The sequence below is a fragment of the Dendropsophus ebraccatus genome, chromosome 13, assembly GCF_027789765.1.
Source record: "Dendropsophus ebraccatus isolate aDenEbr1 chromosome 13, aDenEbr1.pat, whole genome shotgun sequence".
NCBI classification, from domain to species: Eukaryota; Metazoa; Chordata; class Amphibia; order Anura; family Hylidae; genus Dendropsophus; species Dendropsophus ebraccatus.
Genome location: NC_091466.1, coordinates 953,956 through 971,725, shown reverse-complemented (window position 1 = coordinate 971,725; position 17,770 = coordinate 953,956). Strand labels below are relative to the sequence as shown.

At 49.7% G+C, this 17,770-nt stretch overlaps 1 protein-coding gene across 3 annotated transcripts in view; it reads left to right on the top strand.

Annotated features, from left to right (window-relative positions):
* The window catches only part of KCNJ10 (potassium inwardly rectifying channel subfamily J member 10), a 137,016-nt gene extending 121,307 nt beyond the window's left edge, over nucleotides 1–15,709 (top strand). For all 3 annotated transcript variants that reach the window (XM_069951032.1, XM_069951030.1, XM_069951031.1), the window contains one exon: nucleotides 13,353–15,709. In XM_069951032.1, coding sequence (XP_069807133.1) covers nucleotides 13,353–14,489 — 1,137 coding nt within the window. In that variant the 3' untranslated portion in view covers nucleotides 14,490–15,709. The remainder of the gene's footprint in view (nucleotides 1–13,352) is intronic.
* The last annotated feature ends 2,061 nt before the right edge of the window (nucleotides 15,710–17,770 follow it).

Sequence of the window (17,770 nt, the reverse complement as noted above, 5' to 3'; positions counted from 1 at the left end):
CAGCCACATCACCTCTATGTATCCTCCACTACAGCCATCACATCACCACTATGTATCCTCCACTACATCACCACTATGTATCCTCCACTACAGCCACCATATCACCACTATGTATCCTCAACTACAGCCGCCACATCACCACTATGTATCCTCCACTACAGCCGCCACATCACCACTATGTATCCTCCACTACAGCCATCACATCACCACTATGTATCCTCCACTACAACCATCACATCACCACTATGTATCCTCCACTACAACCACATCACCACTATGTATCCTCCACTACATCACCACTATGTATCCTCCACTACAACCATCATATCACCACTATGTATCCTCCACTACAACCATCACATCACCACTATGTATCCTCCACTACAGCTGCCACATCACCACTATGTATCCTCCACTACAACATCACATCACCATTATGTATCCTCCACTACAACCATCATATCACCACTATGTATCCTCCACTACAACCATCACATCACCACTATGTATCCTCCACTACAGCTGCCACATCACCACTATGTATCCTCCACTACAACCGCCACATCACCACTATGTATCCTCCACTACAGCCGCCACATCACCTCTATGTATCCTCCACTACAGCCACATCACCACTATGTATCCTTCACTACATCACCACTATGTATCCTCCACTACAACCGCCACATCACCACTATGTATCCTCCACTACAGCCGCCACATCACCACTATGTATCCTCCACTACAGCCATCACATCACCACTATGTATCCTCCACTACAGCCGCCACATCACCACTATGTATCCTCCACTACAGCCACCATATCACCACTATGTATCCTCCACTACAGCCGCCACATCACCACTATGTATCCTCCACTACAACCATCACATCACCACTATGTATCCTCCACTACAACCATCATATTCTCACATCTCTGTATAGTCCACTACAAGCACCATCTTGTGTGTGCGACTGCTGCTGAGCTGGTCCCTTGCCTGTGGGTGGGTTGGGGGTCATTCTCTGTTGCTGGGCTTCTCTATACACTCCCCTGGCTACCCTCAGCTCTGGACAGGGTGGATAAAAATCAATGATTTTTAAAAAAAAATCAAAAAAATCGGATTTTTTTGATTTAAATCGGATTTTTTTGATTTAAATCGGATTTTTTTTAATAAACTGCTTTTTGAGGAAAATATTTTACCATCCAAAGGTTCTTCCATCATGAGATAAAGCGGAGTTGTTTAACTCAGTAGAATAAAGGCTGTATATGTTCTCAAATGTTACAACATGAACAGAGTTGAGAAAAAGACCTTAATCCTATTGTTCTACAAACCTATGAATACAGAATCAACCCCTTCAGTACCAAGTCCAAGAAGTTAGACAATATGTTTCTGATTGTTTGGACTATTTTTATTTTTTTTTTTTTTTTGGTTTAGCCAAATTAGTTAACATGGATGTTTGTTTAAGCAAATAACGTATGCTGTAATGTTGTTATTGTTTCAGTTGAATAAATCCATTTAAATTGTTATTAAGTTCAGGATTATTTTTCTCCTTCCTAAGTACAACAGAACAGTGGTGTCCAAATATGAATGATTAACCCATTAAACTGGGGAGAAAAAAGTAATCTAAAAAGTGATTCTAAAAATCTTCATCTACTTGCATGTTAAAGTAGCAAGAACTAGTTTAGGTAGAAACTTTGATTTAAATCACTGATTTAAATCAAGCCTTCCGGACTAGTGATTTAAATCGTGATTTAAATCGTGATTTAAATCAGTTTGATTTAAAACAAATCCACCCTGGCTCTGGACGCTGTAGTCTTGTGATCCCAGCTGTGACAATGAACGGCCATAAATCAGCGTCTTCCAGTCATTCATCCTCCAACAACGGGAGATTGAGCCCCCCCTCCTCACGTTCCCACAAATCACTGCACATGGTTTAACCTCTGACCCAATGTCGCCTGTTGTCTTTGGAGAGAGGGTTCTGCCCAGTGTCCACAGGCTGTGAAGTGCCAGCCTGGTGACCATGGCTACAGGGCGGGCAGCGAGGACAGGGCCTCACACAGTAATAAGTCATCATGCTGCACATACAAGGGAATCTGGGGCCCCATGAAGGGATATGTGTGACCCAGAGACCCCCAGCAATACAGATCCCTCGGTCATCCCATTATAGAGTGGCCGCTCTTACAGTAAAGACTCCCTCCGTATTCCTGGCATAAGGGACTGTCATAGGTTAGCATGGCCTCCTGAAGATCAGGCCTCAAAGGACCACAGAGAGATCTTTGACAGAAAGGGATCAGGAAATCATCAATGAAGTGAAAAAGTCAATGACCAGAGGTGAGAGGTTAAGGGGAACACCGCAGTCCTCCTCACCCCTCGGCCCTCCACATCCCCCCTTACCCCTCCACATCCCCCCTTACCCCTCCACATCCCCCCTTACCCCTCCACATCCTGCCTCACCCCTCCACATCCCTCCTTACCCCTCGGCCCTCCACATCCCCCCCTCAACCCTCCACATCCCCCCCCCCCTCAACCCTCCACATCCCCCCCCCCCTCAACCCTCCACATCCCCCCCCTCCGTCCTCCACATCACCCCTCAGTCCTCCACATCCCCCCTCACCCCTCTCCACATCCCTCCTCACCCCTCGGTCCTCCACATCCCCCCTCACCCCTCTCCACATCCCTCCTCACCCCTCCACATCCCTCCTTACCCCTCGGCCCTCCACATCCACCCCCCCTCAACCCTCCACATCCCCCCCCCCTCAACCCTCCACATCCCCCCCTCGGCACTCCACATCCCCCCCTCACCCCTCCACATCCCCCCTCACCCCTCGGTCCTCCACATCCCCCCTCACCCCTCGGTCCTCCACATCCCCCCTCACCCCTCGGTCCTCCACATCCCCCCTCACCCCTCTCCACATCCCCCCTCACCCATCTCCACATCCCCCCTCTCCACATCCCCCCTCACCCATCTCCACATCCCCCCTCGGTCCTCCACATCCCCCCTCTTCACATCACCCCTCTCCACATCCCCCCTCACCCCTCTCCACATCCCCCCCCCTCACCCCTCTCCACATCCCCCCCCTCACCCCTCTCCACATCCCCCCCCTCACCCCTCTCCACATCCCCCCTCACCCCTCCACACCCCCCTCACCCCTCGGTCCTCCACATCCCCCCTCACCCCTCCACCCCTCGGCACTCCACATCCCCCCCTCACCCCTCTCCACATCCCCCCTCACCCCTCTGCACATCCCCCCCCTCACCCCTCTCCACATCCCCCCCTCACCCCTCTCCACATCCCCCCCTCACCCCTCTCCACATCCCCCCCTCACCCCTCTCCACATCCCCCCCTCACCCCTCTCCACATCCCCCCCTCACCCCTCTCCACATCCCCCCCTCACCCCTCTCCACATCCCCCCCCTCACCCCTCTCCACATCCCCCCCCCTCACCCCTCTCCACATCCCCCCCTCACCCCTCTCCACATCCCCCCCTCACCCCTCTCCACATCCCCCCCTCACCCCTCTCCACATCCCCCCCTCACCCCTCTCCACATCCCCCCCCTCACCCCTCTCCACATCCCCCCCTCCCCCCTCTCCACATCCCCCCCCCCTCACCCCTCTCCACATCCCCCCCTCACCCCTCTCCACATCCCCCCCCTCACCCCTCTCCACATCCCCCCCCTCACCCCTCTCCACATCCCCCCCCTCACCCCTCTCCACATCCCCCCCCTCACCCCTCTCCACATCCCCCCCTCACCCCCCTCCACATCTCCTCTCCCCTCACACAGGTCAGTTCCCTCCAGGTAGCAGGAGGATGATGGGAGTAGTTGTGACGGATGGCTTCTCCTGACTCTGCGCTCTCTCTAGTGTCTGGACTAGAAGGTTCAGATGGGGCCGGACATGGAGGAGCTGGTCTGTTCTCTATATAAAATGATAGATTCCTCTCATTATGTGACCACAAACTGTGTACAAGGGCTCCCCAACGTCCACGCGTCTGCTAGAGGGAGCGGACTCCAGGCCCGACTCCTCTAGTCATGTCAGCCCAATCCAGGCCCGACTCCTCCAGTCATCTGTCAGCCCAATCCAGGCCCGACTCCTCTAGTCATGTCAGCCCAATCCAGGCCCGACTCCTCTAGTCATCTGTCAGCCCAATCCAGGCCCGACTCCTCTAGTCATCTGTCAGCCCAATCCAGGCCCGACTCCTCCAGTCATCTGTCAGCCCAATCCAGGCCCGACTCCTCCAGTCATCTGTCAGCCCAATCCAGGCCCGACTCCTCTAGTCATGTCAGCCCAATCCAGGCCCGACTCCTCTAGTCATCTGTCAGCCCAATCCAGGCCCGACTCCTCTAGTCATCTGTCAGCCCAATCCAGGCCCGACTCCTCTAGTCATCCGTCAGCCCAATCCAGGCCCGACTCCTCTAGTCATCCGTCAGCCTGATCTCCCTTAGTTATCCGCGTGCCTAATGCAGTCAGCTCTCCTCGTTTGTCACAAGCCGATACCAGATTTGATGCCTCTAATTTTTTACACTCCCACTTCAGTGCTCTCTGCTGCCACCTCTGGTCGAGACAGGAACGCTCTAGACAAAGAGAGGTTTTCCATGGGAATCCCCTCTGAAAACTTCTCCTGCTCTGGACAGTTCCTGACACGGACAGAGGTGGCAGCAGAGAGCACTGTGTCACACTGGAGAGAATACACCACTTCCTGTAGGACATACAGCAGCTGACAGGTATGGGAAGACTTTTAATGTGTAATTTACTTCTATTAAAACATCTCAATAACTTTCCGACACCAGTTGATGTGAAAGAAAAAGATTTTCGCTGGACAACCCCTTTAATTTTTCCACACTCCATCTCCTGCCTTGACTCCTCTAGTGTTCCAATATTCGGACTTAGGTCCCAACAACACAAATTATTCAGCTTCAAACATCTGCGCAAACGCCACATGATGCCAGCTTTAACCGTTCTCGTTTGGCACACTTATGATTCACTTATAATTATCATTTTCCACACGCTGACACCAGTCTCTACTCCTCTGGGTTTCCACACGCTGACACCAGTCTCTACTCCTCTGGCGTTTCCACACGCTGACACCAGTCTCTACTCCTCTGGGGTTTCCACACGCTGACACCAGTCTCTACTCCTCTGGGGTTTCCACACGCTGACACCAGTCTCTACTCCTCTGGGGTTTCCACACGCCGACTCCAGCCCCAAGTGTTCTAGGTTTCCACACGCTGACACCAGTCTCTACTCCTCTGGGTTTCCACACGCTGACACCAGTCTCTACTCCTCTGGGGTTTCCACACGCTGACACCAGTCTCTACTCCTCTGGGGTTTCCACACGCTGACACCAGTCTCTACTCCTCTGGGGTTTCCACACGCTGACACCAGTCTCTACTCCTCTGGGGTTTCCACACGCTGACACCAGTCTCTACTCCTCTGGGTTTCCAGACGCCGACACCAGTCTCTACTCCTGTGGGGTTTCCACACGCTGACACCAGTCTCTACTCCTGTGGGGTTTCCACACGCTGACACCAGTCTCTACTCCTCTGGGGTTTCCACACGCTGACACCAGTCTCTACTCCTCTGGGGTTTCCATACGCCGACTCCAGCCCCAAGTGTTCTAGGTTTCCACACGCTGACTCCAGCCCCAAGTGTTCTAGGTTTCCACACGCTGACACCAGTCTCTACTCCTCTGGGGTTTCCACACGCCGACACCAGTCTCTACTCCTCTGGGGTTTCCACACGCTGACACCAGTCTCTACTCCTCTGGTGTTTCCACACGCCGACACCAGTCTCTACTCCTCTGGTGTTTCCACACGCCGACACCAGTCTCTACTCCTCTGGGGTTTCCACACGCCGACTCCAGCCCCAAGTGTTCTAGGTTTCCACACGCTGACACCAGTCTCTACTCCTCTGGGGTTTCCATACGCCGACTCCAGCCCCAAGTGTTCTAGGTTTCCACACGCTGACACCAGTCTCTACTCCTCTGGGGTTTCCACACGCCGACACCAGTCTCTACTCCTCTGGGGTTTCCACACGCTGACACCAGTCTCTACTCCTCTGGGGTTTCCACACGCCAACACCAGTCTCTACTCCTCTGGGGTTTCCATACGCCGACTACAGCCCCAAGTGTTCTAGGTTTCCACACGCTGACACCAGTCTCTACTCCTCTGGGTTTCCAGACGCCGACACCAGTCTCTACTCCTGTGGGGTTTCCACACGCTGACACCAGTCTCTACTCCTCTGGGGTTTCCACACGCTGACACCAGTCTCTACTCCTCTGGGGTTTCCACATGCCGACTCCAGCCCCAAGTGTTCTAGGTTTCCACACGCCGACACCAGTCTCTACTCCTCTGGGGTTTCCACACGCTGACACCAGTCTCTACTCCTCTGGGGTTTCCATACGCCGACTCCAGCCCCAAGTGTTCTAGGTTTCCACACGCTGACTCCAGCCCCTAGTGTTCTAGGTTTCCACACGCTGACACCAGTCTCTACTCCTCTGGGTTTCCACACGCTGACACCAGTCTCTACTCCTCTGGCGTTTCCACACGCCGACACCAGTCTCTACTCCTCTGGGGTTTCCCACGCCGACACCAGTCTCTACTCCTCTGGGGTTTCCACACGCTGACACCAGTCTCTACTCCTCTGGTGTTTCCACACGCCGACACCAGTCTCTACTCCTCTGGTGTTTCCACACGCCGACACCAGTCTCTACTCCTCTGGGGTTTCCACACGCTGACACCAGTCTCTACTCCTCTGGGGTTTCCACACGCTGACACCAGTCTCTACTCCTCTGGGGTTTCCACACGCTGACACCAGTCTCTACTCCTCTGGGGTTTCCACACGCTGACACCAGTCTCTACTCCTCTGGGGTTTCCACATGCCGACTCCAGCCCCAAGTGTTCTAGGTTTCCACACGCCGACACCAGTCTCTACTCCTCTGGGGTTTCCACACGCTGACACCAGTCTCTACTCCTCTGGGGTTTCCACACGCCGACTCCAGCCCCAAGTGTTCTAGGTTTTCACACGCTGACACCAGTCTCTACTCCTCTGGGGTTTCCATACGCCGACTCCAGCCCCAAGTGTTCTAGGTTTCCACACGCTGACACCAGTCTCTACTCCTCTGGGGTTTCCATACGCTGACACCAGTCTCTACTCCTCTGGTGTTTCCACACGCCGACTCCAGCCCCAAGTGTTCTAGGTTTCCACACGCTGACTCCAGCCCCAAGTGCTCTGGGGTTTCCATACGCCGACTCCAGCCCCAAGTGTTCTAGGTTTCCACACGCTGACACCAGTCTCTACTCCTCTGGGGTTTCCATACGCTGACACCAGTCTCTACTCCTCTGGTGTTTCCACACGCCGACTCCAGCCCCAAGTGTTCTAGGTTTCCACACGCTGACTCCAGCCCCAAGTGTTCTAGGTTTCCACACGCTGACACCAGTCTCTACTCCTCTGGGTTTCCACACTCTGACACCAGTCTCTACTCCTCTGGGGTTTCCACACGCTGACACCAGTCTCTACTCCTCTGGGGTTTCCACACGCTGACACCAGTCTCTACTCCTCTGGGTTTCCACATGCCGACTCCAGCCCCAAGTGTTCTAGGTTTCCACACGCTGACTCCAGCCCCAAGTGCTCTGGGGTTTCCATACGCCGACTCCAGCCCCAAGTGTTCTAGGTTTCCACACGCTGACACCAGTCTCTACTCCTCTGGGGTTTCCATACGCTGACACCAGTCTCTACTCCTCTGGTGTTTCCACACGCCGACTCCAGCCCCAAGTGTTCTAGGTTTCCACACGCTGACTCCAGCCCCAAGTGTTCTAGGTTTCCACACGCTGACACCAGTCTCTACTCCTCTGGGTTTCCACACGCCGACACCAGTCTCTACTCCTCTGGGTTTCCACATGCCGACACCAGTCTCTACTCCTCTGGGTTTCCACATGCCGACACCAGTCTCTACTCCTCTGGGGTTTCCACACGCCGACACCAGTCTCTACTCCTCTGGGTTTCCACATGCCGACACCAGTCTCTACTCCTCTGGGTTTCCACACGCTGACACCAGTCTCTACTCCTCTGGGTTTCCACACGCTGACTCCAGCCCCGACTAGTTTTCTAATTTTCCATGAGCTTACTCCAACCCCAAGTCCTCTAGTTTTCCACATGTTGACCTCAGTCTCTACTTGTCTCCTAATGCCCGCACCATCCTTGGCTTCAATTTCAGCCCATTCTGCTCTAGTTTTCCAGACCCAAATCTCTATTGGTTTCCTCACAGAGGACTGTCCACAATGCACCAAATCCTTATGATGATAGGGTTGGTAGTTGCTGCTGCAGGGGTTGCAGACTTATCATTTAAGGCGGGGATGGGGAACCTTCTGGAGCTGTAAGTCGCACTTTGTCCTGAAATTAGTTGGTTAAAACCTGCAACTTTCCCGACACATCTATTAGAGTGGACTCATCTGCGAGGCTGCAGTGACCCCAGCTGCTCACTACCGCTTACTACAGACACATCTTTCCCGATCACTGGCATCTCAGCTGGCTTTTCTTGCTTCTCTATTGCCTTAGCTCAGGGGTCCCCAAACTACGTCCTGCGGGCCGCATGCGGCCCCCCGAGGCCTTTTATCCGGCCCCCGCCGCACTTCCGGAAGGGACAACTCTTTCATTGGTGGTCAGTGAGAAGACTGCTCTCACTGAGCACCAATAAAAGAGTTCCCCCTTCCGGATCACACCAGCCCCTGCCCCGCATCCACACTGCTGCCGACATCCCCGTCGAAGGGATCCCCCAGCAGGTACAGCAATGTCATCACTGCCCCTGCCGGAGGATCCCTCAGAGATCATGTCCAGGTTACATCCCAGGCGGGGGGGTTGGTGGTCCGTGCGGCGCGGAGGAGGCTGGCGGCAGGGCTGACACACTGCTCCGAGATCTGCGATCTGGGGGACATTATAACTATATGGGGGACATTATAACTATATGGGGGACATTGCAGGGGACAATATAACTATATGGGGGACATTGCAGGGGGACAATATAACTATATGGGGGACATTGCAGGGGGACATTATTACTATATGGGGGACATTGCAGGGGACAATATAACTATATGGGGGACATTGCAGGGGGACAATATAACTATATGGGGGACATTGCAGGGGGACAATATAACTATATGGGGGACATTGCAGGGGGACATTATAACTATATGGGGGACATCATTACTATATGGGGGACATTGCAGTGGGTCATTATAACTATATGGGGGACATTGCAGGGACAATATAACTATATGGGGGACATTGCAGGGGGACAATATAACTATATGGGGGACATTGCAGGGGGACATTATAACTATATGGGGGACATCATTACTATATGGGGGACATTGCAGTGGGTCATTATAACTATATGGGGGACATTGCAGGGGACAATATAACTATATGGGGGACATTGCAGGGGGACAATATAACTATATGGGGGACATTGCAGGGGGACATTATTACTATATGGGGGACATTGCAGGGGACAATATAACTATATGGGGGACATTGCAGGGGGACAATATAACTATATGGGGGACATCATTACTATATGGGGGACATTGCAGTGGGTCATTATAACTATATGGAGGACATTATAACTATATGGGGGACATTGCAGGGGACAATATAACTATATGGGGGACATTGCAGGGGGACAATATAACTATATGGGGGACATTGCAGGGGGACATTATTACTATATGGGGGACATTGCAGGGGGACAATATAACTATATGGGGGACATTGCAGGGGACAATATAACTATATGGGGGACATTGCAGGGGGACAATATAACTATATGGGGGACATTGCAGGGGGACAATATAACTATATGGGGGACATTGCAGGGGGACAATATAAGTACATGGGGGACAATGCAGGGGGACAATATAACTATATGGGGGACATTGCAGGGGGACAATATAACTATATGGGGGACATTGCAGGGGGACATTATTACTATATGGGGGACATTGCAGGGGACAATATAACTATATGGGGGACATTGCAGGGGGACAATATAACTATATGGGGGACATTGCAGGGGGACAATATAACTATATGGGGGACATTGCAGGGGGACATTATAACTATATGGGGGACATCATTACTATATGGGGGACATTGCAGTGGGTCATTATAACTATATGGGGGACATTGCAGGGGACAATATAACTATATGGGGGACATTGCAGGGGGACAATATAACTATATGGGGGACATTGCAGGGGGACATTATAACTATATGGGGGACATCATTACTATATGGGGGACATTGCAGTGGGTCATTATAACTATATGGGGGACATTGCAGGGGACAATATAACTATATGGGGGACATTGCAGGGGGACAATATAACTATATGGGGGACATTGCAGGGGGACATTATTACTATATGGGGGACATTGCAGGGGACAATATAACTATATGGGGGACATTGCAGGGGGACAATATAACTATATGGGGGACATCATTACTATATGGGGGGACATTGCAGTGGGTCATTATAACTATATGGAGGACATTATAACTATATGGGGGACATTGCAGGGGACAATATAACTATATGGGGGACATTGCAGGGGGACAATATAACTATATGGGGGACATTGCAGGGGGACATTATTACTATATGGGGGACATTGCAGGGGGACAATATAACTATATGGGGGACATTGCAGGGGACAATATAACTATATGGGGGACATTGCAGGGGGACAATATAACTATATGGGGGACATTGCAGGGGGACAATATAACTATATGGGGGACATTGCAGGGGGACAATATAAGTACATGGGGGACAATGCAGGGGGACAATATAACTATATGGGGGACATTGCAGGGGGACAATATAACTATATGGGGGACATTGCAGGGGGACAATATAACTATATGGGGGACATTGCAGGGGGTCATTATAACTATATGGGGGACATTGCAGGGGACAATATAAGTACATGGGGGACAATGCAGGGGGACAATATAACTATATGGGGGACATTGCAGGGGGACAATATAACTATATGGGGGACATTGCAGGGGGACATTATTACTATATGGGGGACATTGCAGGGGACAATATAACTATATGGGGGACATTGCAGGGGGACAATATAACTATATGGGGGACATTGCAGGGGGACAATATAACTATATGGGGGACATTGCAGGGGGACATTATAACTATATGGGGGACATCATTACTATATGGGGGACATTGCAGTGGGTCATTATAACTATATGGGGGACATTGCAGGGGACAATATAACTATATGGGGGACATTGCAGGGGGACAATATAACTATATGGGGGACATTGCAGGGGGACATTATAACTATATGGGGGACATCATTACTATATGGGGGACATTGCAGTGGGTCATTATAACTATATGGGGGACATTGCAGGGGACAATATAACTATATGGGGGACATTGCAGGGGGACAATATAACTATATGGGGGACATTGCAGGGGGACATTATTACTATATGGGGGACATTGCAGGGGACAATATAACTATATGGGGGACATTGCAGGGGGACAATATAACTATATGGGGGACATCATTACTATATGGGGGACATTGCAGTGGGTCATTATAACTATATGGAGGACATTATAACTATATGGGGGACATTGCAGGGGACAATATAACTATATGGGGGACATTGCAGGGGGACAATATAACTATATGGGGGACATTGCAGGGGGACATTATTACTATATGGGGGACATTGCAGGGGGACAATATAACTATATGGGGGACATTGCAGGGGACAATATAACTATATGGGGGACATTGCAGGGGGACAATATAACTATATGGGGGACATTGCAGGGGGACAATATAACTATATGGGGGACATTGCAGGGGGACAATATAAGTACATGGGGGACAATGCAGGGGGACAATATAACTATATGGGGGACATTGCAGGGGGACAATATAACTATATGGGGGACATTGCAGGGGGACAATATAACTATATGGGGGACATTGCAGGGGGTCATTATAACTATATGGGGGACATTGCAGGGGACAATATAACTATATGGGAAACATTGCAGTGGGACAACATAACTATATGGGGGACATTGCAGGGGACATTATAACTATATGGGGGACATTGCAGGGGGACAACATAACTATATGGGGGACATTGCAGGGGGACAACATAACTATATGGGGGACATTGCAGGGGGACAATAACTATATGGGGGACATTATAACTATGGGGGACATTGCAGGGGACAAAATAACTATATGGGGGACATTGCAGGGGGGCAATATAACTATATGGGAAACATTGCAGGGGGTTATTATAAGTATATGGGGGTCATTATAACTATATGGGGGACATTGCAGGGGGGCAATATAACTATATGGGGGTCATTATAACTATATGGGAAACATTGCAGGGGGTTAATATAAGTATATGGGGGTCATTATAACTATATGGGGGACATTGCAGGGGGGCAATATAACTATATGGGGGACAATGCAGGGATACATTATTAGCATATGGGGTGAGGGGGCTGGTTGAGGGTGTGAAGGGGGAGTTAGGGGAGGCTGGTTGAGGGGGGAGTGAGGGGTTGAGTGTGGGCTGGATGAGGGGTGGAAAGAGGGATGCTTTTACTTTTTTGGGGGGCGTTGTGGCATTTTGCACTGGGATTTGGTTATAGTTTTTTTTTTTTTTTTTTTTTTTTTTTTTTTTTTTTATAGTCCGGCCCTCCGACGGTCTTAGGGACAGTAAACTGGCCCCTGTGTGAAATATTTGGGGACCACTGCCTTAGATGATCATCACACAAACAGCCGGCTACATTTGGGACAATGTTGTGAACAGATCAGAACCAGAGAATTGATTACATTTCATTGTCCCCTATTGGCCAAACCTTGGCAGGACAGAGTAGTTACGGTGGGAGGCCTTGCTCCATGGATTGGTGGAACTGTACCACCTCTGTGGAAGGCAATATCAATCTGCATCTCCTCTCCACCAGCCACCATAGATAGATGTATATTAGGAAGGTTAACCCTTCACTCCCTGTAGCAATAATGTTAGTGTTCACAAACACTTTTTGGTTTTACCATCACAGATATGTAAATGCCACAAAGACTTCCCCTTGTTCCCATGAGCAGACATTACCAGAATGTTACCATCTTACATTGCTCTTGGAGTTGCAGAGGATGATGTTTGTGACCTATAGACAGTTATAAGGCATCATCCTTTACTCCAGCAATTCTACCCAGAGAGCATGACCAGGAGGGGGTGCTGTTTCTGGCCTCAGCTTCCTGTTAACACTTGTTTTCTGTTATTCGTAGATGACTTCTCCGGTGAAGGTCTACTACAGTCAGACCACGCAGACAGACAGCCGGCCTCTCATAGGTTCAAGCCTGAGGAGAAGACGAGTGATGACTAAGGATGGACGAAGCAATGTGCGAATGGACCACATCACTGACAAAAGCTTCCTCTACCTCAAGGACTTGTGGACTACCTTCATTGACATGCAGTGGAGGTACAAGCTGCTTTTATTCTCTGCCACGTTTGCAGGAACCTGGTTTATTTTTGGGGTCATCTGGTACTTGGTGGCTTTAGTCCATGGAGATCTGTTGGAATTTAATGCCCCTGCTAACCATACCCCTTGTGTGATGCAGGTGCACACACTGACCGGAGCCTTCCTCTTCTCCCTAGAGTCACAGACCACCATTGGTTATGGCTTTCGATACATCAGTGAGGAGTGCCCCTTGGCCATTGTGCTGCTCATTTCTCAGCTGGTTCTCACTACAATCCTAGAAATTTTCATTACCGGAACCTTCTTAGCAAAAATTGCTCGTCCAAAGAAAAGGGCAGAAACCATCAAATTCAGTCAGAACGCTGTGGTGGCACAACATGATGGCAAACTCCGTCTAATGATCCGAGTGGCCAACATGCGCAGAAGCCTTCTTATTGGATGCCAAGTAACTGGGAAGCTGCTCCAGACACAGGTCACCAAGGAGGGCGAGAACGTTCATCTCAATCAGATCAATGTTGACTTCCAGGTGGACACCTCCTCAGACAGTCCCTTCTTAATCCTACCACTCACCTTCTACCATGTAGTGGATGAGTCAAGTCCGTTGAGAGATGTCGCTATCCGCTCTGGAGAAGGGGACTTTGAGCTGGTGGTCATTCTCAGTGGAACCGTGGAGCCTACGAGTGCCACATGCCAAGTGCGCACGTCTTACCTTCCCGAGGAAATCCTCTGGGGGTATGAGTTCAGCCCCATCATTTCACTGTCCTCCAGTGGAAAGTATGTGGCTGATTTCAGCGTGTTTGATCATGTTCTCAAAGTATCTCCACCATGTTGTTTCCATGAGACTGTCCGCTTTGGAGACCCAGAGAAACTCAAACTGGAGGAATCATTCAGGGATAAATCTGAGAAGGATGGGAGTCCGCTAAGTGTCCGCATCAGCAATGTCTGACACCAAGAAGATAGGAGGAACACTGTAGCATTCTATAGTAGAGACTTGGTGCCATGCACCTCCTTACATCTTAATACCTTCTAGGAACTGATAGAAAACCCACCAGGTGAATGTTTCTGCAGGTACCAGACAATGACCAGACAAGAACTTGTCCTGGAGTCCAGGAGCTGGAACAGAGATGTAATGTTAGCAGGAGCTCCCACGTTATGTGTGTGTGTGGGGGGGGGGGAGGGGGGCTCTCCACTGTGTATCAGTCTTCAGTAAATCATTGTCTCGCAATCAGTCCTTGCTCCTATCAAGGCAGGAGAGTGCCGACATGAGTGTCACTGCTTCACTCCACCTCAATCACATCCTAGTGGAGATGTCCTGACGACGAGATGAAGTCCTGATCCGCTATCCAACAAAAGAACCCATAGACTTGTAAACAAACAAGAGATGGAAGACATAAGGGAACCTATAGACAGACGGGAAATGGAGATCAGTGGAGCTATAGCCAGACAGGACATAAAGGACCTATAGACTGACAAGACATGGAGGACCCAGAGACAGACAGGAGATAGAGGACTTCACTAGTGGACTTATAGACTTATGGAGGGGTGAAGGATGACATCAGAGGTCAGCCTCAAGGAGAACACTGGTGGGCCTATAGACTTGTAGAAGGGTGGAGGATGACAGAGGGCAGCCTCCGGGAGGACACTAGTGGACCTATAGACCTGTGGAGGATGACATCAGGGGACAGCCTCCGGGAGGACACTAGTGGACCTATAGACCTGTGGAGGATGACATCAGGGGACAGCCTCCAGGAGGACACTAGTGGACTTATAGACTTGTGGAGGATGACATCAGGGGACAGCCTCCAGGAGGACACTAGTGGACTTATAGACTTGTGGAGGATGACATCAGGGGACAGCCTCCGGGAGGACACTAGTGGACCTATAGACCTGTGGAGGATGACATCAGGGGACAGCCTCCAGGAGGACACTAGTGGACCTATAGACCTGTGGAGGATGACATCAGGGGACAGCCTCCGGGAGGACACTAGTGGACCTATAGACCTGTGGAGGATGACATCAGGGGACAGCCTCCGGGAGGACACTAGTGGACCTATAGACCTGTGGAGGATGACATCAGGGGACAGCCTCCAGGAGGACACTAGTGGACCTATAGACCTGTGGAGGATGACATCAGGGGACAGCCTCCAGGAGGACACTAGAGCTGCTAGAGATGAGGAGTGGAATGATTCTACCTGTGTGTACTAACCAGCACTTTATCTATGAATGTAAGTGTCACCACTGATGAGAGGGACACAACTACAATTAGGAGATTAAACCTATTAATGCAGGACCCTCCCGTGGCTGTGACTTTTCTGTAGCCTCTGATGTCTCTGACCCCTTACACCCCCCTAGAGTTACACCACTGAGCATTATCGGAGCCACCAAAGGAATACAGCATAAACAACCTCACACAATCCATTCCCCAGCATCAAACTGCTTATCTTTTCACACACGAGACCACCAGGGACCATTACCAATACTACACACTAGACCATCAGGGATTGTTACCAATACTACACACTAGATTAATTATATGCAATTAGATTCTCTGTCCTCTAGAGTTAGTCTTGTATCGTATATGAGATTCCAACGATCAAAGGTTCCACAGCTCCTTGTAGTAGTATCAAAACGGATGAGATTCTATATCCGGCTTGTATCATACAGCCATGGCCAAAAGTTGAGAATGATACAAATATTAACCCCTTAAGGACCGGGCCTGAAATGGCCTTAAGGACCGGAGCAAATTTTATGAATTTGACCAGTGTCACTTTATTCATTAATAACTTCGGGATGCTTTTACCTATCCGGCTGATTCTGAGATTGTTTTCTCGTGACATATTGTACTTCACATTTCTTGTAAATTGGAGTCGATACTTATAACGAATCTTTATGAAAAAAAACAAAATAGCGTGAAAAATTGTGAAAAAATGCATTTTTCCAACTTTAAAACTTTTCTGCTTATACAGAAAATGGTTATACCACATAAATTATATATTAAATAGCATTAGCAACATGTCTACTTTATGTTGGCGGCATTTATTAAACTATATTTCATTATTTTTAGACAATAGGAAGCTTAAAACATTAGCAGCAAATTTCCAAATTTTCAGTAAAATTTCAAAATCAGATATTTTTAGGGAACTGTTCAGGTTTAAAGTGTATTTGAGGGGACTGTGTGTTAGAAAGCCTCACGAAGCACCCCATTTCAGAAACTGCACCCCCTAAACTCTGCAAAAGCAGATCCAGAAAGTTTTTTAACCCTTTAGGGGAGTCACAGAAATAAAAGCTAAGTGTGTAAGGAATTTGAAAATGTTAATTTTCTGTGCAGAGATTTTATTGTAATCCAATATTTTTCATAATTATAAGCTTATTACCAGAGAAATGCACCCCAATAATTATTGCCCCGTTTCTGCAGTTTATAGAAATACCCCATATGTGGCCCTATTGCGCTATTTGACGCAACCACAAGCCTCAGATATAAGGGAGCGCCTAGTGAATTTCAATGGCTCCGTTATTTTTGGTCATTTTTGACTGTACCACTTCAGGTTGGCAGAGGCTCTGGGGTGCCAAAACCTAAAAAACACCCCTAAAGGGACACCATTTAGAAAACTACACCCCTCAAGGAATGTAACAAGGGGTGCGGTGAGCATCTGGACCCCACAGGTGCTTCACAGATTTTCCAAACAATATGGCTTGAAAAAAGACTAAAGTATTTTTTACACTAAAATGTTGTTCTAGCCTTCAATTTTTCATTTTCACAAAGGGATAAAAGGAAAAAAAAAACACAAAATGTGTAGCGCAGTTTCTCCCGAGTACAGAAATACCCCACATGTGGACATAAAGTGCCAAGCGGGCGCAGGACGAGCCTCCAAAGGGAAGGAGCGCCAATTGGCTTTTGGAAGCTGGATTTCACTGGAATGGATTTCAAGGGCCATGTCGCATTTACAGAGCCCTCGTGCTGCCAAAACACTGGAAATCCCCCACAAGTGACCCCATTCTGGAAACTGCACCCCTCAAGGAATCTAACAAGGGGTGCAGTGAGCATATGGACCCCACTGGTGACGGGCACAAATGTGGAAAAATGTGACGTGAAAGTGAAAATTTTCATTTTTTCACTTTCATGGCACAAATGTGCCCGTCATCCAGGGGTACATATCCTCATTGCACCCCTTGTTAGATTCCTTGAGGGGTGTAGTTTCCAGAATGGGGTCACTTGTGGGGGGTTTC